The sequence below is a fragment of the Budorcas taxicolor genome, chromosome 3, assembly GCF_023091745.1.
Source record: "Budorcas taxicolor isolate Tak-1 chromosome 3, Takin1.1, whole genome shotgun sequence".
NCBI classification, from domain to species: Eukaryota; Metazoa; Chordata; class Mammalia; order Artiodactyla; family Bovidae; genus Budorcas; species Budorcas taxicolor.
In genome coordinates, this window is record NC_068912.1 from 34,537,742 (window position 1) to 34,564,823 (window position 27,082).

The 27,082-nt window shown below is 60.7% G+C and overlaps 1 protein-coding gene across 1 annotated transcript; it reads right to left on the minus strand.

Annotated features, from left to right (window-relative positions):
- Positions 1-283: 283 nt before the first annotated feature.
- Positions 284-25,182, minus strand: CELSR2 (cadherin EGF LAG seven-pass G-type receptor 2). Its single transcript, XM_052638285.1, has 34 exons — positions 21,882-25,182; positions 16,445-17,092; positions 14,309-14,531; positions 13,787-13,902; positions 13,524-13,612; positions 12,968-13,125; positions 12,448-12,611; positions 12,173-12,298; positions 11,638-11,804; positions 11,084-11,371; positions 10,824-10,998; positions 10,434-10,575; positions 10,154-10,274; positions 9,550-9,733; positions 9,272-9,373; positions 8,485-8,579; positions 8,033-8,242; positions 7,369-7,552; positions 7,147-7,275; positions 6,880-7,060; positions 6,327-6,494; positions 6,122-6,248; positions 5,817-6,017; positions 5,327-5,501; positions 4,884-4,996; positions 4,653-4,732; positions 4,439-4,565; positions 4,205-4,327; positions 3,484-3,611; positions 3,154-3,242; positions 2,847-3,041; positions 2,542-2,712; positions 2,186-2,420; positions 284-1,745 (listed from the first exon to the last, which is right to left on the minus strand). Exons 1-34 carry the CDS (start codon positions 25,180-25,182, stop codon positions 1,724-1,726), a joined length of 8,757 nt encoding a protein of 2,918 aa, XP_052494245.1. The 3' UTR covers positions 284-1,723.
- Between the last annotated feature and the right edge of the window lie 1,900 nt (positions 25,183-27,082).

Sequence of the window (27,082 nt, forward strand, 5' to 3'; positions counted from 1 at the left end):
TACCGGTCGCATCTTCCTTGGAAATGCCAGGACGTGGGCTCAGTACTGATGAGGCTACTCAGGGGGCAGCCCCCTGCTACACGTGTCGGTAGAGGATATCTGAGTCCCCTGACCTGCGCCCTCCCAGGGCCCTGCCTGCTCTTGTTTTCCAGAGACCAGGCCTATCCCTTCTGGAAGGACAGGGCCGCGCACAGGACACAGTGACGGTGCTCAGCCCGCACGGAACTAGTTTATTCAGTAGTACGGTGAAATGAAAAAACAAAACACAAAATGCTACCGTATTTACAGTGACAAACTGTACAATCAGATGGTTAGTATCAAGTTAGCATCCAGCATCTTTGTATTTTTTTAAGTCAAGTCATCAGTAGTAAAAACCAGTTAAGTTTTTAACCTTTTGCAGGAATTGCCGAGGGGAGAGGCCAAGGGGGAGAATCCATGGCAGAAAAACCAGAGACCAGCCTTACAAATGAGAAATAGAAATATTTTCTCTATTCAGAGCCTCTTTTTCTAGCCACCTGCTCCAGAGGAAAGTTGGTGACAAGTCTGGAATACATGTTTAGTGTAAATGGTGACTCCAGTGAATAGCAGCTGGCAAAACCAAGGAGGAAGAGGAGAGGTGGGGAGATGACAGCCTGGAGCAAGGGTGAGGGCCTTAGGCCCCCTTGCCAGGACTGCTGGGTACACACCCAACCTGTGATGGCCATGTCAGACCCCCTGGGACTGGACCCATCCCAACACAACAAGCAAATAAATTAAAAATATATATTAACTCTCTCTTCGCAGGGAGCTGGGTGGTGAGGGGGAGAAAAAGGAACAGGACTTGGTCTTTTGAAGAAGAGAGCCAATTCCAAGAAGGAGATAAAAATAGAACATGTCTCAGAGGCCACAGCAGGTCAGTGGGATTTGTCTGGTCCCAGAGGAGGGAGAGTGGACAGCGGCGACCTGACTCCCGTCAGTCTTCCTCCTCCCTGTCCCACCCACACAATAGCAAAGAAGCGCAACTTAACACATGACTGGCCTTCCCCAGCATGGGGCAGGCAGGGAAATGAAGCACTTTTGGGTCAGCAAACTGAGCAAACACCCGGGCTGCAGCACGCGGCCGGAGTCCAGGAAAAGGAGAGGGGCAGGGGTGGCCCGGCCTCCGCCAAGGGGCGCGGGTTCCCCTCAGAATGTGTTCATGCAGCATTTGGGGGTCCGGGGGCTCCGAGTCCTTCTGCCCCCTCTCCGGACAGGGCTTTTTGCAGTTCCTGGAGGTGGCAGCACGGGCAGGGTGAGGAGCGCCCTCCATCCTGCCACCCTTGCCGCGCTGAGGCCCACCCGGTGCAGCCCACAGGGCACGATGCCCTGGGTGCATGTGGCTTCGTCCTTTCCTTTTGGTGATGGCAGACGAGGGGCAGGCCCCCCAAGAGTCCCTCTCCTCCCAGAGGCACAGCAGATGGGAAACTGAGGAGAGGCTGGGAGAGCATCCTGGGGGGTCCTAGCCTCTTAGGGGAGGGAAAGGGGAGTCAGTTTCCAGCGTATAAAAAAAATTAATCCCTGAAGTCATGAAGAGTGGAGATCCTTTTTTAAATCTTTTTTTTTTTTTCCTCTTTTCTGAAAAACTTTGTCTTGGAGATGTTGGCCCCAGGGGTCCAAAGTGCAGTGAGGGGGATGATGGGGAAGGGAGTTGGCACTAGATGGCCTGGGGTGGGGTGGGTGCCCCTCCCGGCAAGGCCCAGGCTCCTCAGATGGACGTTTCGTCGCTGCTGCAGGCAGGCAGGCAGGGGAGCAGGGGCAGGATAAAGCACAAGACAGGAGTGGGGGCATGAGTGCAGCTGGGGAAGGTAAGGGAGCCTCAGGGTGTAGGAACCACGGCCCAGGGTTAATGCAGGAAGTTAAAGAAGAGAAATCTGGAGAGGCAGGAAAGCAAAGTGACAGACAAGGCAGACAGAGGGTTAGTCAGAGCAGAGGAGACAGGGAGAAGCTTTCCCCAAAGAAGGAAGCAGAAAAGCAACCCCAGCTCCCTGCCCTCCCCCACTCTACCCGACGCCGGGCTGGGCCGACCCCGTGGGGCACCATGTCTGTGGGCACGTGGCCTGAAGGGCCCCGGACCACAGTCTGCTGCCAACCAGGGTGGCCTGGGGGAGGTCTGGAGGCAGGGCCTCGGCGGGGCTGCACCCTGATCCGCCCACCCAGCCACACTCACTCGGAGCCTGAGGAGTCCTCATCCACTGTGCCCGCCTTGATGCTCATGGCAATGGGCATGACCCCATTCAGCTGCTCCTGGAGACTCTGCCGGGGGGGAGGGCGGGGAGGGGGCCCACCCCGGCTGCCCTCGCTGGCTGAGGAGCCCCGGGAAGACGTGGTGCCTTGCTCGGGGGGTAGCCGGAGGAGACTGCTCTTCTCACTGATGGTGGGCAGACACTTCTTCTTGAGGATACCTGTGGGCCAGAGGGTGGGCTCCATGAAGGGCAGGTGGAAGGAGCACGCCCGCTGGCCACAGGCTGGTGTGAGGTGGGGGGCTGCTGATGGGGAGCATGCAGCTGCGCATACCCCACTCACCTTTGTGAGGCTGGGCAGAAGGGCCTGGAAGCGGGCCCAGGGAGCCCTCCCAAGTCAGGGCATCTCCATTCTCTCGTGGCCGCTCCTCAGAGGCCCCGTTGCCACAGCCTTCCTTTGCTGTGGTCCCAAAGTCTCCTGGCCAGGGGACCTTCCCGGGCCCCAGGCCCCCATCTGGTGGACAGAGGAAGTAGATAAGGCCCAGAGAAGGCAGTCAGGAGAATCACCACCCTAGTCTCACCTCCCAGAAATCCCAGCCCCTCTGCCCTCCCACTGCCCCCAGAGGCCACAGCCCTGCACTGGCCCACCCTTAGGGGTACTGTGCAGGGGCAGTCTCTCGGCCCCAGGCCCCAGCAGGCTGTCCCAGCCCGGTTCTCCAGGGAAGGCTGCCTCCCTCTCCTCTTCCTCTTCCTCCTCCTCGCTGTCTGATGAGTGGGTAGATGCATAGGAGCCGCTCTGGTCATCCTCCAGGGACAGGTCACTGTCGGAATCTGTGTCTGGATCTAGCAGGTGGGGGAGAGATCACGACAGCCCATCCGCCACCACCCACCCTCAGTAAAAGCCGGGTGGCTGGGCCTCCACCCGCCACTGGCCATCGGGAGATTCCGTCCTCACCATGCTGCTGGTTTTGACCTTCCAGGAACAGGCCACCGGGGTCCCCCAGGCCAGGGGGCCCTTGGCTGGGGTTCAGCGTGGACTCCTCCCTAAGAAGACAAGACACCCTGGCGGCATCTGCCTGGTCCTCACCTGTGTCTCATTCTCTTGTCTGTCCTGGGTTTTCCCGTTCCTGTCCCATGTCCCTCACCACTTCTAGGTTCAAGCTGCCACTGTGTCAGCCACGGTGTGTGCTACCCAACTCCTCGCCGCCCGGCCTGGGTCTAGCAGGCCTGGTGCCCTTCCTCGCTCCCCAGCCCGCCACCCCCACCCCACCTCGCCAGGCCTCACCTCAGCAAGAAGGGGATGTAGCTGGGCTGACTCTTGCCCGAGCGGCTGGCACTGTGCAGGGAGCCGGCTGAGTCTCCATAGGGCTGGTACAGCCTTCCATCCCCGTAGGGGCTGGGGCAGTTGTAGGACTACGTGGGAAACAGGTCAGTATGTTGGGGAGTGGGACGGGGTGGCCCCAGGCTGGGAAGTGGAAGGGCTGAGGGAGCTTGCCCTAAATTCTCCCCACCGTGTACCAAGGACTGGAGAGAGGGGCACCACGCCCCTGCTGCCTCCCATTTCAGGGCCTGGTGGCAGCTGCAGCTCTGCCGTAGCTGAGCCAGTTCTATGTCTCCCAAATACTCTGGACTCGGCTGTCTAATAGGGGTTGTTAGCAAAAGACGGCCCTCCTGAGAGCGTCCTGGGAGACACAGATTTACCAAGACACACAAGGGACTCTCAGGTGTGGGGCATTTATGACCGATGACCTGTCTTGGCCACATTCTCCCATGCTCCACTCCCATCTCTCTCAGCTCAGCATCCCCCTCCCCCACCCCCAACCATGCCCCCTCCTCCCAGGCCACACATACCATCTCACCACCCCTTCTTCCTTTCAGGAAAGGATGTAAGGATGGAGAAAAAGTGGGACAAAAAGCACAGAGAATGGTCTCCTTGGGCCTCCTGCCTCTCCCCTGCCTCATACTCCGCACGACCCCTCCACCTCCCGGACCCCTGGCTCCCTCACCGAGGTCAGGGTGGACTTGGTGGTCAGAGCAGGGTCAGGGCTGGGCTTGCGGCTGCAGGCAAACTTGAGTGCTTTCCGGACCTCCTTGCTAAGCACCACGTAGGACAGGAAGATGAAGGGGCCCTGACAGGCAGGAAGCAGCAACTGTAAGTGCTGATTAACGGACCTCCTAGTCACGCTCCCCACCACACAGAACTCCAGCGGCCTCCCACGGGGTAGGGCCCGGGCCGGTACCTGGACACAATTGGAGGCAGCAAAGAGGTAGTGGAAGAGGAGGGTGTCACTGTTGACAGACAGCAGTGCCAGCAGCCACGTGGCGCTCAGCAGCAGTAGGACGGCGAAGGAGGGCCGCAGCCCCGAGCTGGGGACGGGGGCGCTGTGAGTCTGGCTGCAGGGCCTCACACGCTGGTGCCCGCCCACCACCCAGGCACCCCCAGCCCATACTCACACAGGGCCTTTCTTCTCAAAGCCCTGCCGCTGGGCAGCACAGGAAGCCCGGGCCGCCAGGATGTACAGGAAGACACTCATCTGGCAGGGGAGGACGGGGTGTGAGGGGGGATCGTCAGGACACAGGCGGCTTCCATCCCACCCCCAGGGACACCTCCACCATTCCTCAAGGGGAGCATGAGGTCACGCTTAGCCTGCTCCGCCCCACCCCCAGGCACTCTCTAGCATTTACCGAGACCGCAAAGGCCACGGGGCCGGTGAAACTCCATATGAGTGTGTCGTAGATGGAGAGCCAGCAGAAGTCGGGGTTCCCATAGCCCTCCGGGTCCAGACCCACAGCTAGACCTGGGAGGGCGGTGACAGCGGCAGGGAGGGGTGGTCAAGGGACTTGGGAATCAGTCAAGCGGACAAGTGGGCTCCAAGGGCCAGGTGCAGGGGAGGAAGGGTTCTGTCCGCCCTCTGTCCATGCCATCCTCTCCAGCCTAGGGGACCCTCTCCCTGGGTGGGGCTCCCAGGCACCGAGTTAAATGAGAGGGACACTTGTGGAGAACTTGGCCCGGGGCATAGGGATGTGGGGCCTCCGGGCCTGGGATGTACGTGGGAGAAGGTGGCATAAAGGTGCACCGAGGCCCTAGGGATGTAGACCTCAAGACCCGGGCTGGGGGCAGGGGGTACCTGTGATGAAGGCAGGCACACCCCAGCCCAGCATGTAGTAGAATCGCATGGGGCCGGCGTTGACATCGCGCACCTCGGTGAGCGCCCGGTACAGGTGCAAGGCCTCCAGCAGAGCCCAGGAGAAGGCGCAGAGGTACAGGAAGTGCAGCAGGATGGCAATGACTGTGCAGGCAAACTGAGGGCCCAGGCCGCGCCCGGTCAGTGCCCAGGCCACACCCAGGCTGTGGGCTCTGCTCTCACCAGACTGGAGAGGAGGGCCTGGGTGCTGGACGCTGCTCCAGCGGGGAGTCTAGGCCATAGGAAGGTACCTCTAGGGTGCGCCGGGGAACCAGGGGGAGCTGCAGCGGCACAAGCCATGCGCTAGGCCCCAGGCTAGCTCTTTACCCCTCAGGGCTGCAGAAGCAGGGATTGAGGGGAACGCTGGGGAGGACTGACGTGGGACCATGAGAGCGGGGGACACTGGGGGTTTCTGTGAGGAGGAACATCTTACAGGGAGGTCAGCCTGGTTGATTCCCAGGAGGAAGACCAGCTGAGCCAGGCCCAGGGCGGCTGTCAGGTTCCGCCGGATGCCATGCTGGTTGGAGCGCAGCGTGCGCAGGACAGCAAGGAAGAGGAAAGTGAGCAGGAGGGCGGCCAGGGTGACCCCGAGGGCCACGTATGTCAGCGTCTTCAGAGGCAGGATCTCCCCATTCTGTAGGGGGCCGGGTGGCAGAGAAACCGGGAGATTAGGAAGGGCAGGGTCTGAGCACCCAGTCCAGAGCCCTGGGCTCCCACCCCCAGCCCTGCGGGCCCAACCTCGCGCCGAGACACGTCCATGAGCACGGCGAAGCTCGTCATGTGGTTGCACTGGCAGCTGACGTGGCTCTCGTTGCGGAAGACGACTTCACACCCTCGGGCTGACCAGCCACCAGTGCCACTGACCCTGTGTGAGGGAGGCAGGGTCAGGAGACAGGAGGGGGTGGTGCACTGGGGCCTGGGGCACTGGGCAGTGCAGGCTCACAGGATCGAGTGGTTCCAGAAGACACAGATGGGTTTGGTGCGCTCCTCGGTCTCCAGCAGCCGGAACTGCACTGTGACGGGCTTGTCCAAAGCACGGGGCAGGAGCTCCTCATCGTCATGGACGCTGATGCTCACCACGGGTGTGTTGATGACGGGGCGTTTGGGAACTCTGGCCAGGCAGGCACACAGTCACCACGGTATTCGCGTGAGTGGCATGCACGCATACTAAGTCGCTTTAGTCATGCCCGACTCTGTACGACTATGTATGACTCTGTAGCCTGCCAGGCTCCTCTGTCCATGGGATTCTCCAGGCAAGACTACCGGAGTGGGTTGCCATGCCCTCCTCCAGGGGACCTTCTCAACCCAGGGATGGAACCCGCATCTCTTATGTCTCCTGCATCAGCAGGTGGGTTCTTTACCACTAGTGCCACCTGGGAAGCCCTGTGTGACTGGAGGACCCTTCTTATCTCTCTGAGATGCTGCCACCCCTGGTCCCTCTCTGTGGCTCACCCACTGACTGGCACCCCCACCCACTCGTCTCCCTGGCCGCTCACCTCAGGCTGCGCTTGTCTGGGTCGTAGTTATGGGGCAGCAGCCCGGCCAGGGTGCGGTAGATGATGACGCTGGCCACCGCCTCACCCTGGCTCAGCTCCGGGTGCCGCCGCTGCCGCCGAGCCAGCTCCTCCAGCTCCTGGGGCTCTCCGGGGCCCGCGGGTCTGACCACAGTGGGTGTTTCTGGGATCGGGACATTGTCTACTCAGCTGGGTCCTTCACAGACACCCCAGCCTGGGCCCCTGACCCACCCCTCGGCCCCCACTGACCTCTGAAGACAGACTCAGGCAGGATGACCGTTGTCTCCAGGTCTGGGGGCCGCTCCCCCCGCAGTGCCTCATAGCGGGGCAGCTTGGCCCCAGCGAAGTTCCCCTTGTCCAAGCGAACGACAGAGATGACTATGGAGAGGGCACAGGTCAGACCCTAGGTGAGGAGGGCAGGCCCCTGGCACGGCCCTGCACACACCCTCTCCGGCCCGCCGGCAGCCTCACCAATGTTGGGCGTGACGATGGTGAAGGGGCTCAGGTAGGTGTGCCGCATGTTCTGGGCCAGAGCGCTGGCATAGGCCTCATAGTGCTGCAGCAGCCAGGCGGTGCCACCCTCCGTCTGCTGGATCAGCTCCCAGTGCCGCTTGTTGGCTGCATCCAGGAGGGCACTGCCCACGCGCAGCAGATTCTAGGGTGGGCACGTTCACAGCAGGCTGTGCCCACAGCCTCACTCCTCGTCCCCACCAGCCCATCCTAGACCAGCCCTGCCCCCGCCCCCCACCATGCCCTGCCCACTAATCCTTCCTCCTCTGTCTCTAACAGCTTCCCAGGGCCTGTGCCTACGCCCACACAGATTATTTGATGCGGGTTTCTCCGTCCTGGGCCAGTGGGGAGGGCCCCTCCTCTGGTGAGCCTGGTCAGACCGGGTCCTCATACAAACATTATTCTCTATGGATACCCTGCTTTAAGAAGGGTCGGGAAGAGGTGCTCTAAATGACCCATGTGCTGGGCCATGCCTCAGGGGGTCTCATGGAGGCCTCATGCTGGCTGGGAGCTCCCTAAAAGCAGAGAGAGGAGTGCCCCAGACTCTGCCCCGAAGTTACCAGGAGCCGGCTCACTCACCATGACCTCCTCCCACCCCACCTTCCCTGCCCACTCTGAGCCCCACCTCGGTGAAGTGCACATCCTGTGTGGCGGACAGCCCAAAGCCTCGTTGGGCACTCTCGTGGGCCAGCAGCCGCGTGGCCAGCTGGTAGGCCACCTTGACGTCACTGCCAAAGTAGCCAGCTGTGTGTTGGGTAGCATTGCGCAGGAGCAGGGCCAGCCGCTGGGAGCGCCCGGAATCCAGGCCTGACTCGTTTCTCTGCAGCCGCTCAGCCTGGGACCAAGACAGGCAGGGGGGTCAGCACAGGAAGGGGACAGCAAGGTTCCCAGAGGGGAGAACTGGAACTCCAGAGTAAAAGGACTCAGGAAGGGGAGAGGCAGCCTCTGGGCAGGGCCCCCGGAGGCAGGAGCTGGAGTTGTCGGAGTCCCCTTTCTCAAAACTGGAAAGGCGGGCAAGTCATCCTGGGTGAAGACAGGGTGAGGGGCAAGAAGATGGAGAGGAGACGGTTCACTTACAAATCCCTTCAGCTCTGAGAAGGTGACCGATGTGCAGTTGAAGAGGTTTGGGGGAAGCCACCCTCTGTGCTCGTCACAGTGGCGCACAGCAGTCCCTGGGGGAAGGCAGCCAGGAGGGCAGGCCTCAGGGAGAGACCTCGCTGAGTTCTGCCAGGGCCAGCCCCCATGGACGAGAGACAGGAGACTAGCAGACAAGGGCCCTGCTGTCCGGTGCCCCAGCGTGTGCGGAGCCCCAGAGCCAAAACCTCCGTGAGACCAACCCACAGGAGGGCTGCAGGAGTGCAGGGCATGTGGCCTCCCTGAGCCCCCAGACTCGGCTGCCCTACTCCGGCCACCACCTTGACCTTTCTGCCACACACTCTGCTTCTGATCTCTGCTCATAGTCAATCCAAGGGCCAGAGCCAGCCTGCATCCTGCAGCTCCCCTGGGACAGCAGCCCATGTGCCCTGCTCCCCAGGCCGTCTCTCTAGTGGCATAACTCCAGTAGGAGGTGGTGAGTTGAGGATAGCAACCTGTGACTCATCTCTGAACCTCTAGTACCCAGTCCTGTGCCAGGCATGCTGCAGGTTTTCAGCACTTTTGTTACGAGTCCAAAATGTAGACACCTTTCATCTAGGCAAACTTGGAAGCATGGGAGCATTGAGCCAAGGAAGCATGGGACATGGAATCCCCCAGACCTGGAGGCCAGAAGTTGGGGGTCGCAGGATCTGCAGCCAGGGACTCCCCACCCCACTCTACTGACAAAGGCCAAGTTCTCTGTTTCATGTTCCGGGCCTCCAGCACCTACCGAAGGAGCCTTTGGGACAGGGGGCAGCGGCAGGCAGCCCAAAGCGGGTACGGGGCCACCAGATCCCAGCCTCGATGGCCCTCGGGCAGCTGTCGTAATTCACTGCAAGGAAGCACACCATCACTCAGGAGCAGTTGTCCCCCTACAGCGATGGCCGGGCTCCCCAGCCCTCCCAAGGCAGTCTCAGGTCTGCAACCCGTCCCGGCTCCTGGCCTCCCTGGGACACTGGGGCCTGGCACACAGTGGGGAGGGCCACCCACCCATCTCGAGAGCCCTACCTTCACAACCGTTGGTGGTAACCTCAGCAAAAGGGTTGTCACAGCGATCACACTGGCGCCCAATGACGCCTGGCTTGCATGGACACTGGCCCTCCTCAGGGTCACAGACTCGGGACAGAGAGCCCGTGGGGTAGCAGTCACATAGGAGGCAGGCGGGGCTGCCAGGGGGCCGGTAGTGGTTCTCCTGAGAGGGAGGAGGGACACAGGGTTGCTGGCTCAAGCTCTCTTCCCTGGGTGCTCACGGATCCTCTCACTTTGGCCCCTCTGGAGAGAGGTTCCCTGATCCCCAAGAATGGTACATTCAAAGTATTTATTAACTGGTCATGATTTGGAGTTTAACCCACCAGTGAGACACCAATCAATTAGAATGGGCTGCAAACAACCAGTACAGCTGGCCCGGAGCTCACTGATTAAGTCCTGGTCCCCTCCGCACCCCAAGACACACAAGGACAAATAACCACTGGCCCTCCCCAGTGGATCAAAGGCACGTAGCCCTCAGCGCTCTGTGGGGAGGCTTCTTCCACTGCCCACCCTCCCAAGGGCCCAGGAAGTACAGAACAGCAGCCGAGGCAGTCGCTGTGCAGGCTTGGGTCGGGGCAGTCACCTTGCAGTGGCACTCGCCACTTGTCTTGTTGCAGTCTGGATCGAAGCCTTTGCTGACATCGCAGTTGCACGGGCCGCATGTGGGGTGTCCCCACCAGCCTCGGGGACAAGGTTGATCAATCCTGCAGAGAAGGGACCAGGGAGGAATGAGCTCTTTCAGCCACCCTGTAGCCATGTGTGGCCCTTCCTACCCCAGCCGTGGCCCAGCCAGGCTCCCAGGGCTCTGAGGGACCCAGTGGGCATCGGCAGTGGCCCCAGCTGCCTGCACGGATCCACATTACCTGGTCTCACAGTATGGCCCAAGGTAACTGGGGGGACACTCGCAGGTATAGCCATGGGGAGCACTGGGCTTTCGGGTACACATGGACTGATGCTCGCATGGGTTCAGGTCACACACATTAGTGCAGTTGTCACCATAGTAACCTGGGACCAACCAGAAGGACAAGAGAGGCTCAGTCCCCACCTTCCCCTGGCATTTTCTTCAAAGCTGCCTTCATTCACCTCCTTCTATTCTGAGCAGCTATACCAGTTGGCTGTGGCTCTGCAGTGCAGGATGAGAGGCTCAGAGGGGTGAGGTGACTAGCCCCAGGTCACATGGCAAAGCCAGAATGAGCCCCTGCCCCCGCTCCACACCTGCTGACCTGTCCCATTTCCCTGGGCCCCTGGCCTACCTGGATCACAGCTGCAGGAATAGCTGTCCCAGTCATCACTGCAGTAGCTATTGGCAGGACATGGGTTCGAGTCACAGGGGTCTGGCAGGCTGCAGCCTGGCTCCACGTTGATGCTCTCCCCACGGCTGGGATCCAGACTGCTGATGCCCTCAGGCGTCTCACTGACCCGAACACCCTGGGAGGGAGAGGATAGTGGTGTTGGCCCTTTGTGGAATGGGCTTCTCAGTGTTAGCGGTGAGAAAGCAGAGCAGGAGGCTTACCTGCAAACAGCCCCGGAAGCCTCGGGCCACACCACTGGCCGGCCCTGGAACACCCCCGACGGTAATGTTGCTCAGGTGTAGCCCGTGCAGCCGGGGGCCCAGGTTGCCCTCTGCCCACTGCTGCCCATAGTCAAAGGACAGGATGGCGTGGCCAGGGCCTCCACTGGCTCCCAACGCCAGCTGTGCATGGTGCCAGTCACCATCATTGGCCCGGCCTGGCTCCAGCTGGAGAGACGAGGCCTGGAGCCCTGTGCCCTCCACGCTCAGCACCAAGCGGCCCTCCCGAAGCTGGCACCAGAAGAAAAGAGGGTCAGCAGACTGCCTTGATCAGCTCATCTTCCAGCCCACTGTCCTTCCTGGACCACCAAACCCATCCTGCTGCCCAGCTGAGGCCAGGGAGGAAAAGGCATTATTTCCTGTGGGCCCGAGAGATGGCAGCAGTGATCCACCAAAGGAACCCAGCTGCCTTTTCTCTCCTGGGAAAGACCCCGCCCAGCCAGATCTGACCAATAACCCGTGCCAGGGCCCGCCGGCCCCACCCTTCCCTGCATCACCTGCAGAGTGATGGTGCTGCGCCCCCTGGTGACAGCCTGGAGCAGGACGCCGTCGGCCTGGCGCGTGCGAAACATGAGGCTGAGGTGCCAGGGCTGGGAGATGGGCAGTGAGAGGCCATGCCAGGCCAGCAGGCTGCTGCCCAGGAAGCGCTGCGGGTTGGCCATCTCTGGGCAGGCAGATAGAAGCAGACTCTGAGGGGCGGAGTGGCTGAGTGCCCCAGGGGGTATGATGTTCAGCCGGGGTAGCGCAGTGGGAGGCAGGGTACTGCCCCTCCTAGTGCCCAGGCTCCCCAGCTGCCCCGCCCTCCAGAGCATCTACCTGCTCCGGGTCCACCCCACTCTGTGCCCAGGCCTGCCTGTGACTGGGCCCTTTGTCTCCCGTGCTAACCCTCTCAGGGCGCTGCCCAGACACGCTTTTCCACCCACAGCCAAGCTCAGCTGGGCCCTGCCCAGGGCCTGGCCCGACCCTGCTGGGGTTCCGAGCACTGCTGACAGCTCCCAGGCCCCAACCTCTGACAGCTGCCCCCATACCTACCCTGGGCACAGCTCTTGCCCCCAAAGCCCAGAGGGCACTCGCAGCTGAACGCATCCCACTGGTTCACACAGGTGCCCCCGTTGTGGCAAGTGTTGCTGTCACACACGTTCTTCTTGGCAGGGCACCCTAGAGCGGAGAGAAGGGTGCTCAGGCAGAGGCTCCTGACCGAAGACCTGTGGCAGTGGCTAGAGGGGGCTCTGAGCCTCCCACTCCCAGGGGCCCCCACACCAGGCACACCCCACCTCTCTGCATTCAGCCTGCCCCGCCTCCCATACCAGGCATGGTGCCGTTGTTGGCAATGAAGTCGGCCATGTCGACGTGGCGGCTGTCCACCTGCAGGTCCCTCATGCAGCCCACAAACTGCCGGGTGCGGACAGGGAAGCTCTCGGGCAGGTCAGGCACCCCACCCAGCAGCAGGGGCCCTGTCAGGTCCAGAGACCTGGCAGGCGGCGGGGGGGGGGGGGGGGGGCGGGGGGAACAGCCAAGACATGAGGGTAAGTGGGGTGCTTCCAGCTCTTCCTTCTCCTAGGGGCCCTGCTGAGCAGCCAGGGGAAGGGGAGCCCCACCCTGGAGCTGCTCTATCAGACTGCTGCCCAAGGCTAGCTCGAATCCCCCAGACTTGCTGGCTCTGCCCCCACCCAGCCCCCGTGCAGAAGGCTGAGCAGGGGCAAAGGGAAGCCAGATGAGGGAAAGGAATTGGTTCCCATTTCAGGGCGCCCAAAGTTCCCCCTTACAGCCCTCCCTCCCTGTGTGGCTCCACACCTTGCTGCACCCCCAGCCCTCCCCACTCCTTACTTCTTGCTGCCACCCTGAGTGCCCTGGGCAGCGCAGGAGTAGTTGCCCAGCATAGCTCCAAAGCGCAGGGCTACCCCTGTGTCACAGCCATCCACGGTCACCACAGCCACCTTCTGCTCGGATGGGCCCTGCGGGAGCCCCGTCTGACCCAAGAGTGGCTGTGGACAGGGAAGGGCAGAGAGGGGAAAGAGTGGGCCAGGGCCACTCATGGGCCAGCAGGCAGGAAAACCCCAGCATATACACACTCCCTTTGTGTACTGCTATACACGCATACACGTGTGGTATACACATGAACACATGCACACAGATGTGTGCTCACATGACCATTTACCTTCCTCAATGTCCACTTGCGTTTGTACCTAGCAGAATAGGAAGTGTCTGTACCACCTAGCAGGATGGGAATGCCCAGCGAGGCAGCAAGTTCCACCCCTCCCTTCCTCCCCGTTCAGCCAGACATACCACGACCAGCCCCCAGCAAGGCAGTGCCACCCAGGTCTGGGAGAGCATCTGAGCCCAGGACAGGACCCTCTCCCCCCGTGACCCCTCCCACACCCACCTTATTGTAGTATTTCAGATGCACCGTGTGCCACTGGCCGTCACTGACCCCTCCGGGCACGAAGGGGGACACGGTGGTGGTCGACTCCCCTGAGGAAAGGACCCAGGTGAGCTGAGACACCAGCTGAGGGCTGGGAATGGGGACAGGGCACTCGTTGTTGGGCTGCGCCCAGGTTTGGCTGGGAGAGTGTGTGACTCGGGGTCAAGGGCGGGGAGGCACAGGGACTCCGGGAGATGGGCGAGGATGCGGGGCCGCGGGATCACCTGCAGAAAAGGTGAGCTGGACCTGCTCCTGGATCACCTCGAGGGCCACGAAGTCATGCTTCTCATTGAAGCGCCCGTTGTACAGCAGCAGCCCGTCACGCTCCTTGGTGGCAAACCTGAGTGGGAGTAAGGGAGGGGGCAGGGAATGGGGCACCCACCTGGATGGCAGCACCCCAGCCACCTAACCAGCCCTGGTCCTACTCAGAAATCTCCTGAGGGCTGACTCCTGGGTGGAGGCTGTGGGCCACATGGCTAGAGCGTGGAAGATGAGCACAAACCAGGACTAGCAGCATGACCCTGGCTTCCTGGCTCCCACCCTTGAGGGTGGGTTGGGAGGACTGTAGGTGGCCCTGGTGGGTGAGGGGCCTGCCAGGCAAGGGTACAGGCCTGGCTCTGCCAACAACTCCCTCCCCCTCCCCCGCCCTGCCACACAGCATCACCGCCTGACTTCCCACTTCGTCCACAGAATAGGAGGCCCCCCAGGCTGTCCCTGGCCCCTATTCCAAGTGCCCAGGCACTCACGAGAGGGCCAGGGTGAAGTGGAAGCGCTGGCGCAGGCCCCGGAAGGTGATGAAGGAGCGGGCAGGGAAGCTGCGCGTGGTCACCTGGCAGAAGGGCTTCTCGAAGTCTCCGGATGGACAGTCGCACTTGAAGCCGCCCACCAGCAGGTTGACACAGGTGCCCCCGTTCTTGCAGACACCTGGGGTGCAGCGGCCCGAGCGGGCACTCACTTCGCAGTGCTCACCTGGACAAGAAGTCAGGCAGGGGAGCACCAGGTGTCTGGGAAACTGGGACTCCTTCATGCCCAGTGATCCCTCTGTGGTCTCCCATGACTGCTATGACACTCCGCATCCCTCCAGCATCCCCACCTCCTCTCACGTGCTCATCCCTCTGAGCTCTGTGAAACCCTCGCTCCTCTGATGCCCTGCTTGGCGCACTGGGCATCCTCACCACAGTCCCATATATCGCTGTCCTGCAAGTTCCCAGAGGCTCCCAGTCCCTTCCATGCCCCTGTTTGGGCCTTAAGAGCACAGGCCTGTGAGGTCCCTGATCACAAGGTCTGAGTCCTAGTGGCCTTTGGTGTGAGGGTTACCCAGCAAGTATGGGGGTGTTCTGACCCCATCAGGGGGCATGCCTGTGGAGGAGAGGGCCTGCAGGACAGCACAAGGGGTGGTGCCAACCCCCACCCCACACTGGCGCTTTTGTCCCTCACAGGCACCAAGATCAGCTTCCCTCCCTGGGGATGAGACCAGGCTTCCACTTGGATTTGTCGGAGTTATGGGATGGTGTGGGTGGGAAGCTGGGGACTCTCCAGAAACGGGCCAAGGGACTCCCGCCCAGAGCCCTCGTGTTCAGACTGAGGACCTCTGTGCACTTGAGAGATGCTGAGACAGTAGTAGGGAACTGAGCCTTGGGAGCTGAAACGGAGGAGCTGAAAATTCCAACATCAGATGGCAAAATCCACCCCTTTTCTCTCCCTCCCCATTCCCAGATTCTAGAGATAGGTTCTCAGCTCCAGTGCCTAGTGACTGGCTCTAGTTTCCATGGAAACTGTTGTTCGCCTACTCTAAGCACCCCCCTACCCCATCCTCTTGGACAAAGACTTCCCTCCCCTCCCCCAAGCCCACCCCTCTGCTCCCCCCTACCCACAGCAGCAGCTGAGAGGAGTCAAGTCTGGCAAGTTCTGGGCAGGAAGATGCAGCAGGGGAGGCAGCAAGGCTGGCCTACCACGGCTGGCGAAGAGCGTGGGCATGGCTCTGGGGGAGAGGGAGCAAGGCCTACGGCCCCTGGGAAGGAAAGGCATGGAGAGCAGGGGATTTCCTGAGGGAAAGCAAGAGGCTGCAGGGAGGGGTCCAGAGCACGAAGCAGAGGCAGCGAGATCCCAGGGAGAGTCTGGGGACAGGATGTGTAAAGACCCCTGGAGATAGGCTAACAGGCCTCTTGGTCAGGCCCTGCTTTACACACCTGAGCAAGGGTGGACTCCACGTCACACAGATGATCTGAAAGTCCCCATCCCCACACCTGAACCCCACCAGTCTCCCCAGCTCTTCTGTGCCTCCCCTCAACACCTGGGGAGAAAAGCACCCGCTGCGGCTCTGAAAGGCAACTCACTCATCAGTTCGGAGAGTGGCATGTACTAGGCCCAGCCTCACCTCTAATCCAGGTGAGACCTGGGGCAAGTCACCTGATCTCACTCAGTATTTCCCTAAATCACAGCCAGCACTTCCCACAGACCAGCTCTCTTACCCGTATTAAATTTAATTAAGCCTCACAACCACCTTCTCATGGGAGTAGATTCATCACCCATTTAAAAATTCTATCCCACAGAGCGGTTAAGTAACTTGCCCAAGGTCACCCAGCCGCTCTTGACAAAGCTGGGATACAAATGCAAGCCGACTGGCCCCAGTGCCAGCCCTGACCTCAGTTACACCATCTGGGGGTGGGGGCGGGTTGGGGACAGAGAAACAAGGGTCCCCTCTTCCTTCCTCAACAGGTGATTGTGAAGGAGCAAGTGGGACTTGTGAATGGCCATTGCACCCTGTACATTCCCTCAGGAGAAAGAGGCTACCCAGTTCTTCCCTTGATTGTGCTGGCGCTGCAGGCTTCACCACCCCCAGGACCGCCCTCAGGCCTTCTCCTCCCTCCGCGAGGGCTCACCGGTGTAGCCGTCGCGGCAGAGGCAGGTGTAGCCGCCCTCGCGGCTGCGGCAGCGTCCGTGGGGGCCGCAGGGCCGTGAGTAGCAGAGGTCCACCTCGGTCTCGCAGTAGTCGCCGGTGAAGCCAGGCGGGCAGCGGCAGCGCAGTCCCCCCACCGGGTGGATGGGCCGGAAGAGCACGGAGGAGGAGGCGATGAAGGGCGCGGAGGAGTCAAAGCGCAGCACGGACACGCAGCGCATGTAGTTCTCGCAGGGCTCACGCAGGCAGATATTGTCGTCGAAGGGCAGTACGCGCTGTGCCGAGATGGCAGTGAGCAGGCTGCGGTTGAGATACAGGCGCTCCTGCAGGTCCTCGGAGGGCAGGAAGGGTGGCCCGCCCCCGGGCCCCGGCGGCTGGCCCACCGACAGGCTCACGTTGAGGATGTGACTGCCGGGGGCATCGGTGTCCCGCTGCACGTTGAAGACCACCACGTGGTCTGGGGGTGTGGCCAGCGTGGCGGCCACAGCCTGGATGAAGAGACCCAGTAGGGGCGACAGGAAGCGCTCGGGCGACATGTCTTCCAGTCGCAGCGTGATGCTGTGCGTGAGCATCTCGTCGGTGATGATGGTGACGCGCAGGGAGCACTGAGCGGTCACGCTGTGCACGCCGTCTGTGGGGAGGCCAGATGGTCAGCACCCAGGGAGGCAGGGGTCCCAAGCTATAAATCTGGCTCCGGGTATGAGCACCCGGAGGAGGGCATGAGTGTGGGCTGGAACCCTGCTCACACACTCCTGCACTGCCCAGTTGCCAAGAAAGGCTCTTTTCTAACTGGCATAAAAGAGCCCTTAGGACACTGTGTCCCTCACCTGAGAGAGAGTCACTCCAGGAGGGCTCAGCCCCCAGCAGCACTCAGGGGGATTGATTTCCAGAAGTTCTGCTTGCATACTTTCCGAAAACCTTCTGCTGCAAAGCGTGTGTGTGCAGTAATTGCTGGGTCCTGTCAACTCTTTGCAACTCCATAGACTGTAGCCCACCAGGCTCCCCTGTCCGTGGGATTTCCTAGGCAAGAATACTGGAGTGGGTTGCCCTTCTCTTCTCTAGAGGATCTTCCCCACCCAGGGACTGAACCCAGGACTACTGCATTGCAGGTGGATTCTTGGTGGTCTGAGCCACCAGGGAAGCCCGTTGGAAAGCATGGACACATCTTTTAATGTTTGTGCATCTTTCCCTGCCCCAAGCCACGGATGGGTCTGCTCCCTTATATCAATACCAGACCAGGTGCTTCCCGGCACGAGAATCTTATTTTGCCTTTTTCTTACCTCCCTAGAGGGCCCAGAGCACCATGAGAGACCCACAAATATAATCATCCTGCCCCCTCAGCCTCTATATCTCAACACCTCTACAAACCTGACTCTGGCTATGTTCCCCCTCCCCCATTGCAGTAGAGAATGGAGGGTGAACTGGGTCAGTGGGCCACCCAGTCCCCCTCCCACTAAGCCCCGTGGCTGCTTGGGCACAGGCCCGCTATCCCCATGGCAACGTCCCACACAAAGCATTCTTCCCGCCCAACTCTCTGAGTTGCTGAGGGTAGCCTGGGGGGCCCTACCCCAGGAAATCTAGCTGAGCCACCTTACCAGTGGCAGCACCACCCACTGCCCTGATGTTGTGGGGTTCTGGGGGCCAGAGATAGAAAGGCCTGGGTAGCTCTCCACCCTGAGCCCCAGACAGAGCCCCACTGAGCTGACGTCTCCTTCTGGCCTAGACCTCCAGCTACTCATCACCCACTTGGCTCATGGCATTAAATCCAGTGCCTGCCACACCCCCAGGCCACACACTCACTTCTAAACAACTAAGTACTAACACTCTGGTGTCTCACCCCACCCACACACACTAAGCCCAGAAATACTGGGCGCACCTGAATGCACAAACACATGGCAATGGATTGTATTCAGCTCAAAATGAAAGCTGGAGGCCAAGTGGTGAGGGAAATGGCTTGGTTGGGCTATAAGCGATATTCTTATTGTTTATTTACTACAATGTTCTACGCATAGTAAGTGTTCAGTCAGATGGTCATGAGAATCTATTTGATCTCCATAATGAAGAAATGGTCTTTAAAACACTGCAGGGAGGCCCAAGTAGTTATTTAAAAGGACATCCTAGCAGGAATGAGGCAGGAGGTAGTGTTTCTCGGGTGGGACAGAGGTAGGAGAGGGCTTCCACAGTGGCTCAGTTGGTGAAGAATCCACCTGTAATGCACAAAATGAGGGTTTGATCCCTGGGTTGGGAAGATCCTCTGAAGAGCATGTCAACCCACTCCAGGATTCTTGCCTGGAGAATCCCATGGACAGAGAAGCCTGGCAGGCTACAGTCCATATGGTCGAAAAGATTTGGACATGATTAGCAACTAAGCACGCACGCGCACACTCCTGGGTGTAGGAAAGGGATCTGGGAATAGATTCTTCTGCTTCTATGTCATAGCACCTTGAGGTGGCTGACTGCGCCAGCAACTAGGAAGGCTGAAGCCAGACATACATCTGAGCCGTGTCCTCAGCCCCCTGCCCACCTGCCCTCCAGCCTCACTGCTTGAGAATGTGAGGCCCGCCTGCTCTCACCAGCAAGCCTGTTGTCATCACTCACCTCTGCTCCTCCTTTTCTTGACTGCTGCTGAACAAACTGTTCCTTCCTACCTGGACTATCCAGCCACCAGCCCACACTCCTCCTAGTTTCCTAGCCCGCCCTAAACTCACCTTTTCCAGGGAGCCTGCCCAGATTTATGACCTCAGGCTCTACTTTCCTCCCTCTTTCAGAGCCCCCTGCACTTAGTTCTGGAGCCAGCCCAGGGCCCTTGTGTACCTGGTGCCCAGTGATTCCTTGGTGTGAGAGTCCCTCTGGGCAGGAAGGAGCCCAGAGTCCACAGAGTCCTCCTAACTGACCAGGGAGGGGCGGGGCAGGCAAGAGAAACCTCTCCACCATCAGCCCTGGGAACGCGCACCCCTCCCGGTGTTGCCCCCCTGCCGGCCCAGGCCCTGCCTGCACCCCTTACCCAGGGTGTCCACTGCTTCCCATCTGGCCCACCATCTGTGGCCACCTGCCCCTTCTGCTATTGTCCCCATCCCAGCAGTCAATGGACTGCTCTCTCCTTCCTCTTTGTTCCTTTCTCCTGCCTTGACCTGGGTCACCCTTCAGGTGCAAAGGCAACGGTGGGAACCGGGGTGGGGGGTGCACAGCCTGAGCCATCCTCCTGGGCAGAAGAGGGTGGGGATGGGCCCTGACCCCAGGAAACACCCTCTGTGACAAGAACCTCACCTGCCACACCTAGGAAAGTGCCAAGTCCCAGACTGGGGCAGAATTAGACGCCAAGCCGCCCTTGCCCTGGCAGATGCACTAGTGGGAGTTGTGGGCCATGAGCGGGCACTGCTGTGTGTCCAGGCAGAGTTCGGAAGAGGCAGAGTTAGGAGAATTTGGGCCTCGGGAGAGCCCCCCGGCCCATGCTAAGGCAGCTGAAGTCCCAGGGAACAAGAGAGGGGGAAATCAGAGAGGCAAAAACACAGAGACCAAACAGGGGAAGACAAAGGCCCAGGAAAAGAGCCAGCAGTGGAGAAAGTGGCCAAGGAGGAGAGTCACACAGGAGATGGGGAGAGGACCACAGAGGAGACAGTGCAGAAAGGCCCCCACGGGCAGACGCGGGAAAGAAAGAAGAGACAAAGAGCAAGAGAGGGAGACAAAGGGCAGCAGGAGCTGATCCCCCTCGCCCCAGCCGCCCCCGGACTTTGGGGTTGCCGTGGTGACTGCCTCCAAGGGTCAGGGCTGAGGGGAAAGGGTGGGGCTGGGCTGGAGGGCCAGCCAAGGCCTCCCCATCTATTCTAGGGGAGCCGAAGTCTGGGGCTCTGCATGGGTAGGAGCGTGAAGGCTGGGTGGGGCCTCCTCTGCCCACGTCCCTCGGTCACCTAGGGTGGACTGGGGGAGGCAGGAGGGAAAGGCCCTTCCCCTCCAGCCCTCCCCACTGCTTCCCAGCACAGAGAAGGACACGAGATAGCAGAGCTCCAGCCCCCACCACCTCCCCCCAGAGAGGAACTGAAGCTTCCAGAGGCACAGAGCCTGTCCATGACCTCTAAAAGCTCACGTGCCCTGGCTCCAATGGCCACCTGAGGATTGGGGAGGGGGGTTGTCTGTCCCAAAAGGACTATGAATGAGGAGGGGGCTGAAGCCACGCCCTGTGTCTTGCACGCCTCACTCCTCTCCTGCCCCGGACTCCTTGGGGTGGAAGTGAGGCTCGCCAGGCAGCTCTTTCTCCCCTCTCTGATGTGTCTAAGTGAGGGTGCCCTGACCCACCCATCCCCAGGCACAGCTAACAGTGCTCACAAGGGCCGCAGCTGTTCCCAGGCCCAGGGAAGGGGCTCGGCTCCTTGCTGCCGCTGTTGTCCACTCCCTGCTCCCGACAGAAGAGACAGAATGCTGCCCACCCTCCCCCCACCCCCCGACTCTCCTCCCCCAGCCCTTCTGTCCAGGAGTCTGCAGGCTGAGCGCTTGGCCAAGCAGCTGGAATGCCCGGCCTGGGTCCCGGCCAGGCTCCCGCGCCCCAGGATTCTGTTCCCCTGCCGCTGGATCTGGGGGCTCTGCCTTCAGAGGCCACTAGCGCCCTGGCTCATCATGGTCCCCACAGCCCATCCCCTGAGCCCAGGCTCTCATGGGCCGTGGGAAGGCCTGGCGTCTAAGGACAGCCGCGGGGAGGCAGGGGGCCCAGGAGTGCCGTGGCCTGCCCCCGGCTCCGCTGCGGCCCCTCCCCCAAGCCGGACCCCGAACCACCACCTCTGACAGTGGGGTCTGTTTGGACAGAGACAATGAGCTCCGGCCTCACTTCCTGTGGGAGCTCTGAAGGGGGAAGCCAGGCCAGGCTCTTTCTGCCTGGAGGGAAAAGAATGTCCTAGACAAAGTCCCCCTCAGCTGGTCTGTGGCTCAGCCGGGAGCCAGAAGGGGCCCAACCGCAGGGTCCTGACCCCGTGGGGGCAACTCTGTGCCCCGACAGCCTCGGCTCTGTCCGAGGCTGTGTGAGATCACAGGGATGTGCCGGCAGGCGGGCGGCTGGCGGGTGTGAAGGGGTGGCTCGCTGCTCTGGGCCACAGTCCCCTCCATCCCGCCCCAGGTCTCTTAGACCCCAGAGCCTTTTTCCACAATTCTCAGCAGCCACAGAGAAGACAGCCTCACGACATTTCCCCACCACGTCACAGGCTGGTAGGCAGAGGGCAGCCGACTGAAGCAGCCCGGCCCAGCCTGGGGTGGCAGGCAGGGCCCACACAGCTGCCAGGATTCCTCGGGCTCTGTCCCCAGCTGCTTTGCACCCCTCAAACGCTAGGCCAGTCCCAGGTAGAGAGACGGGTCAGCAGTTCCTCCTCCTCAGGCCGCCCAGGCCCTCCCCCAAGGGCCAACTCCATCCCAGTGTTGCCTGGGCCCTTCCTTACCCGACACCAGCACGCTCATGACAGCCTCCAGAGGTCGGTTGTTGTCCAGTGCCCGACTCAGCCTCAGCTCGCCCGTGGATGCGTTGAGGAGGACCAGGCTGAGTTCATTCCCGCGCTCAAAGCTGTAAGTCAGGCTGTCTGAGATGTCAGGGTCGTGGGCAGGCACCCGGCCAATGGCACCCCCTGGGAAGCTGCTTGATCGGTTGGTGACATAGTTGTTGAAAAGGATCTCGAAGTTGCCCAGCACTGGTGGGTTGTCGTTGCGGTCAAGCAGGCGGACGTGCACTGTAGCTCGGCTCACCAGCGGAGCTGACGTGGCCTGGATGACCAGGACATATTCAGGCCGGTCCTCGTAATCCAAGTCCACCAGAGCGGTCAACTCTCCGGAGAAGATGTCCAGTTGGAAGACCTCAGGGATGTTGCCCTCCACGATCTGGTACATGATCTGAGCATTGGTGCCTTCATCAGGATCAGTGGCTGTGACCCGGGCCACCGCCAGCCCAATGGGACTGTTCTCTTCCACAAACACATCAAACTCATCCTGCTCAAACACAGGTGGGTTATCATTTACATCCAACACTGTGACTGTCACGTCCATGGGCGTGCGGGCTGGAGGCATCCCCTTGTCCACTGCATATGCCCGCAAGACATACTGGGCCACATTCTCACGATCCAGCCTCCGCAGTGTTCTCACAATGCCTGATGTGGACTCTACGATAAAGTCCCCGTCTCCATCATCGCCCCCTTGGAAGGTGTAGAAGACCCTGCCGTTAAGGCCAGAGTCACGATCAGTGGCTGAGATCTGCAGAACGCTGGTGAAGGGGGGCACGTCCTCGTAGACACTGCCCTGGTAGGAGTCCCGCAGAAACTGAGGGGCATTGTCATTCACGTCATTCACCAGGATCTCCAGGTAGGTGGTGTCGGACTTCTGGGGAATGCCATTGTCCCGGGCAGTGATGGCCAGGGTGTAGGACACCTGGTCCTCATAGTCCAGCTCAGCCTGGGTCGTGACGGCCCCTGTGTCCGCATCGATGCGGAACTGGGGGATGCTGTCCTCCATAAAGTAGGTGATGCGGGCATTCTCACCCGTGTCCTCATCTGTGGCGCTGATGAGCACCACTGTGGTGCCTGCTGGCCGGTCCTCATTAATATTTACCGTGTAGTGGGAGCTCTGAAAGACAGGGCGGTGGGTATTGGCATCAGTGACGTTCACGACCACTTGTGCCGTGTCCTGCCTCGTGCCATCGGAGGCAGTAACAGCCAGCACATACTGCCGCTCAAGTTTGTAGTCCAATGGCAGGGCGAGGGACACCAGCCCCCCACCGCTCTGGCTGGTGATGGAGAAGCGGTTTCGGGTGTTGCCACTGGTGATCTGGTAGGTGATGACACTGTGGGCATCTCGGTCCACGGCCGACACCGTCACCACGCTGGTGCCCACAGCTGCATCCTCATTGAGCCGCACCGTGTACTCGGGTTGGGTGAAGGTTGGGTTGTTGTCGTTGACATCCAGGATGGTCACGCTGACACTGGCCGAGGCAGTGAGTGCTGGGGTGCCATGGTCGCGGGCTTCTACTCCAAAGCTGTAGAAATCAACCTCTTCCCGGTCCAGCTCAGCTGCCACAGAGATCCAGCCTGTGCCATTGTTGATGGTGAAGGGAAAGTCGTGTCCAACCCCTGCAAGGTGGTATTCTAGGCGGGCATTGTCACCCGCATCAGCATCAATGGCCTGGACATGGAGGACCAGGTAGCCTAAGGGGACACTCTCCAGAACAGTAGCCTGGAAGGGGGTGCTGACGAAGATGGGAGCATTGTCATTGATATCCAAGACCTGTACTGTCACCAAGCCGGAGACGTTGGAGAGAGGGGGCCGGCCACCGTCCTGTGCCCGAACCCGCAGGGTATATTCCTTGGTCGTCTCATAGTCAAGAGGGCTCACCACGTCCAGAGCCCCAGTCTGGGCATCTAAGTAAAACTGTCCCCGTGCGTTGCCACTCATGATGCTGTAGTGCACCAGAGCATTGCTGCCCTTGTCTCTATCTGAGGCTGTGACCCGGAGGACTGGGGCTCCTGGGGCCACATCCTCCCGCACCTGGACCACGTAGCGCTTCTCACTAAACTGGGGGGCATTGTCATTATCGTCCTCCACCGACAGGAAAATGGCAGCTGTGGCAGTCCGTGGACCAGGGTCCCGACCCTGGTCACTCGCTTCCACCGTCAACTGGTAGGATTCCACCTCTTCCCGATCCACGGGGCCTCGGGTTCGGATGACACCAGAGCGAGGGTCAATCTCAAAGACTTCAGAGGGGCTGCCCCCAGACCCTTCCACCAGGCGGTATAGAATATTGGCATTGGGAGGGGCGTCACCATCTGTGGCTCTGACGGTAAGCACCTCATAGCCGACTTCCAGGTTTTCCCTGAGGCTCTCCTTGTACTCCTGCTGCTCAAACACAGGGTCGTGATCATTGGTGTCAGTCACCAAGATGGTGAGCGTGGCCAGGGCACTGCGTCGGGGCATGCCGTGGTCCTGCGCCGTGACCCTGAAGACGTGCGTGCTCTTGGTCTCACGATCCAGCTCCTCGGCTGTGGTGACTGCACCAGTGATCGGGTCCAGAGAGAAGAAGTGGTTGGAGCGGCTATCGAAGAGGGCATCCATAGTGTACTCCAGTCGACCTGCCTCGCCCTCATCTGGGTCGATGGCCCGCAGAGATGCCACAGGAGTACCTGCTGGCTGGTTCTCCGGCACTGTGGCCTGGTAGCTGGGGGGCTGAAACTGGGGGGCGGTATTCACGTTCCTCTTCCGACGTCCACCCATAGACTCTTCTGCTAAGCTGTCCCCTGCCCTGAAACCTGGGGCTTGCACCAGCTTACAGGACTGGCATCTCAGCCGTGGGGCTTTTAAGCACAGGTGCTCATGGGGCAGGGTGAGCTTGCCCTGCGGGGAAAGGTGGCCTCCTATGCCCAGAAGACGACAGCTCCAGGGGCAGCCTTCCGGCGCTGGTGGCAGGGGGATGTGGGCCCCGGATTCTGGACACCAGACCCTCAGACCATCATGGTGAGGGACCAGGTGGCCAGTCAGTTCCGTCCCCGCATCCCTGCAGCGGCTGGTGTAGAGCCAGAGGTTCGAGGATGAAGCTGGACAGAGCCAGCCCACGGGAGAGCAGGCCCCCGAGGAGCCGCGTCCGCCGGGCCCCAGGGAGCGACAGGGCCCCACTTGGTCTCCCAGTAGTGGCGGCAGCAGCAGCAGTAGCAGCAGCGGCGGCAGCAGTGTTGGAAGTGGGGCACGGGCCGCCGGGCTCCGCATCTCTCCCCCTTCCCAGCCGGCCGGGTCAACGGCGGCCGCGGCTCCTCCTCCCGCTCTTGCGGACCCCGCCGCGCCTCATGCCCGGGCTGGGGCGCCAGTCCCCGGGCGCTACTTTTGCGCCCCGCGGGGCCTGCTCCTTGATGCCTCACCGGAGCCCGGCGCTGCCCGCTCCCACGCGCCCCGGCTCCCACCGATCCCTAAGTCGGGCCCACGCCGGGTCACCCAGACCACCACGGGCTGGCGCCGCGCTTCCACTAGCACACCCGGCTCTCGCCACCTGCGCCCGCGGCGCCCGCGGGGCCCGCGCGCCCTTGGCCCTGCCGCTCCGAGATCCTCTGAGTGCCCCTCGCCCCCGCGGGATAGCCCACCTGCTCTCCCGGAGCTGAGCACCCGGACCACGGCCCGGCCCCGGGAGCCTCCGACGGCCCCCCGCCGGCCGCTCGTGCCCCGCGTCCCCGCCGCCGCAGCTGCTATCGCCGCGGCCCCGAGCCCAGCCCCACGCTCCCTCGCTTCCCTGGCGGGCGGGCGAGCTCTGCAGAGCGGCGGCGGCGGCGGCGGCGCCTCATTACCATAGACCTGCTCGCGCCGCCACTGCCTTAAAGTGGCGACGCCAGCCGCACCGAAGGAGGTGGGCCCCACCTAGCGCCCTCCTCCGCACCAGTGATACAGAATTCGCGCATTACTGACCTTCTTCGCCCATCCCAATCCCACGCCAGGCCTGCCCCTGGGCCAGATTCCTACGACAGTCTACAAAGGAATTAATAATCAGAAGCCAGACAGCAAATGATAATAATGGTGGCAAATCCTAAGTATGTTTAGAGGTTTTCAAAACCTTTAGAAGGACTTTTAGAGGACAAGTGCCCACCCTGACGCACCTCCCTCCAAAAGGCTGGATGCTGATAAGAGTCCTTGTTGCTTCCCCTCCACTGGTCTGGGTCAGACTGAGCCAAAATGGCCCTGCTCAATAGTATAAATCCTCCCCCTTGTGCCAGAGAGACACTCCACTTCCTCAGGAACACACAGTGACCATCCTGAGCTCCACCACCCCCCACCCCCGTTCAGTTCAGTTCAGCTCAGTCGCTCAGTCGTGTCCAACTCTTGGCAACCCCATGAATAGCAGCATGCCAGGCCTCCCTGCCCATCACCAACTCCCGGAGTTCACTCAGACTTACGTCCATCGAGTCAGTGATGCCATCCAGCCATCTCATCCTCTGTCATCCCCTTCTCCTGCCCCCAGTCCCTCCCAGCATCAGAGTCTTTTCCAATGAGTCAGCTCTTCGCATGAGGTGGCCAGAGTATTGGAGTTTCAGCCTCAGCATCAGTCCTTCCAAAGAAATCCCAGGGCTGATCTCCTTCAGAATGGACTGGTTGGATCTCCTTGCAGTCCAAGGGACTCTCAAGAGTCTCCTCCAACACCACAGTACAAAAGCATCAATTCTTTGGTGCTCAGCTTTCTTCAGTCCAACTCTCGCATCCATACATGATCACTGGAAAAACCATAACCTTGACTAGACAGACCTTTGTTGGCAAAGTAATGTCTCTGTTTTGGAATATGCTGTCTAGGTTGGTCATGACTTTCCTTCCAAGGAGAAAGCATCTTTTAATTTCATGGCTGCAGTCACCATCTGCAGTGATTTTGGAGCCCCAAAAAATAAAGTCTGACACTGTTTCCCCTGTTTCCCCATCTATTTCCCATGAAGTGATGGGACCAGGTGCCATGATCTTCGTTTTCTGAATGTTGAGCTTTAAGCCAACTTTTTCACTCTCCTCTTTCACTTTCATCAAGAGGCTTTTTAATTCCTCTTCACTTTCTGCCATAAGGGTGGTGTCATCTGCATATCTGAGGTTAGTGATATTTCTCCAGGCAATCTTGATTCCAGCTTGTGCTTCTTCCAGCCTA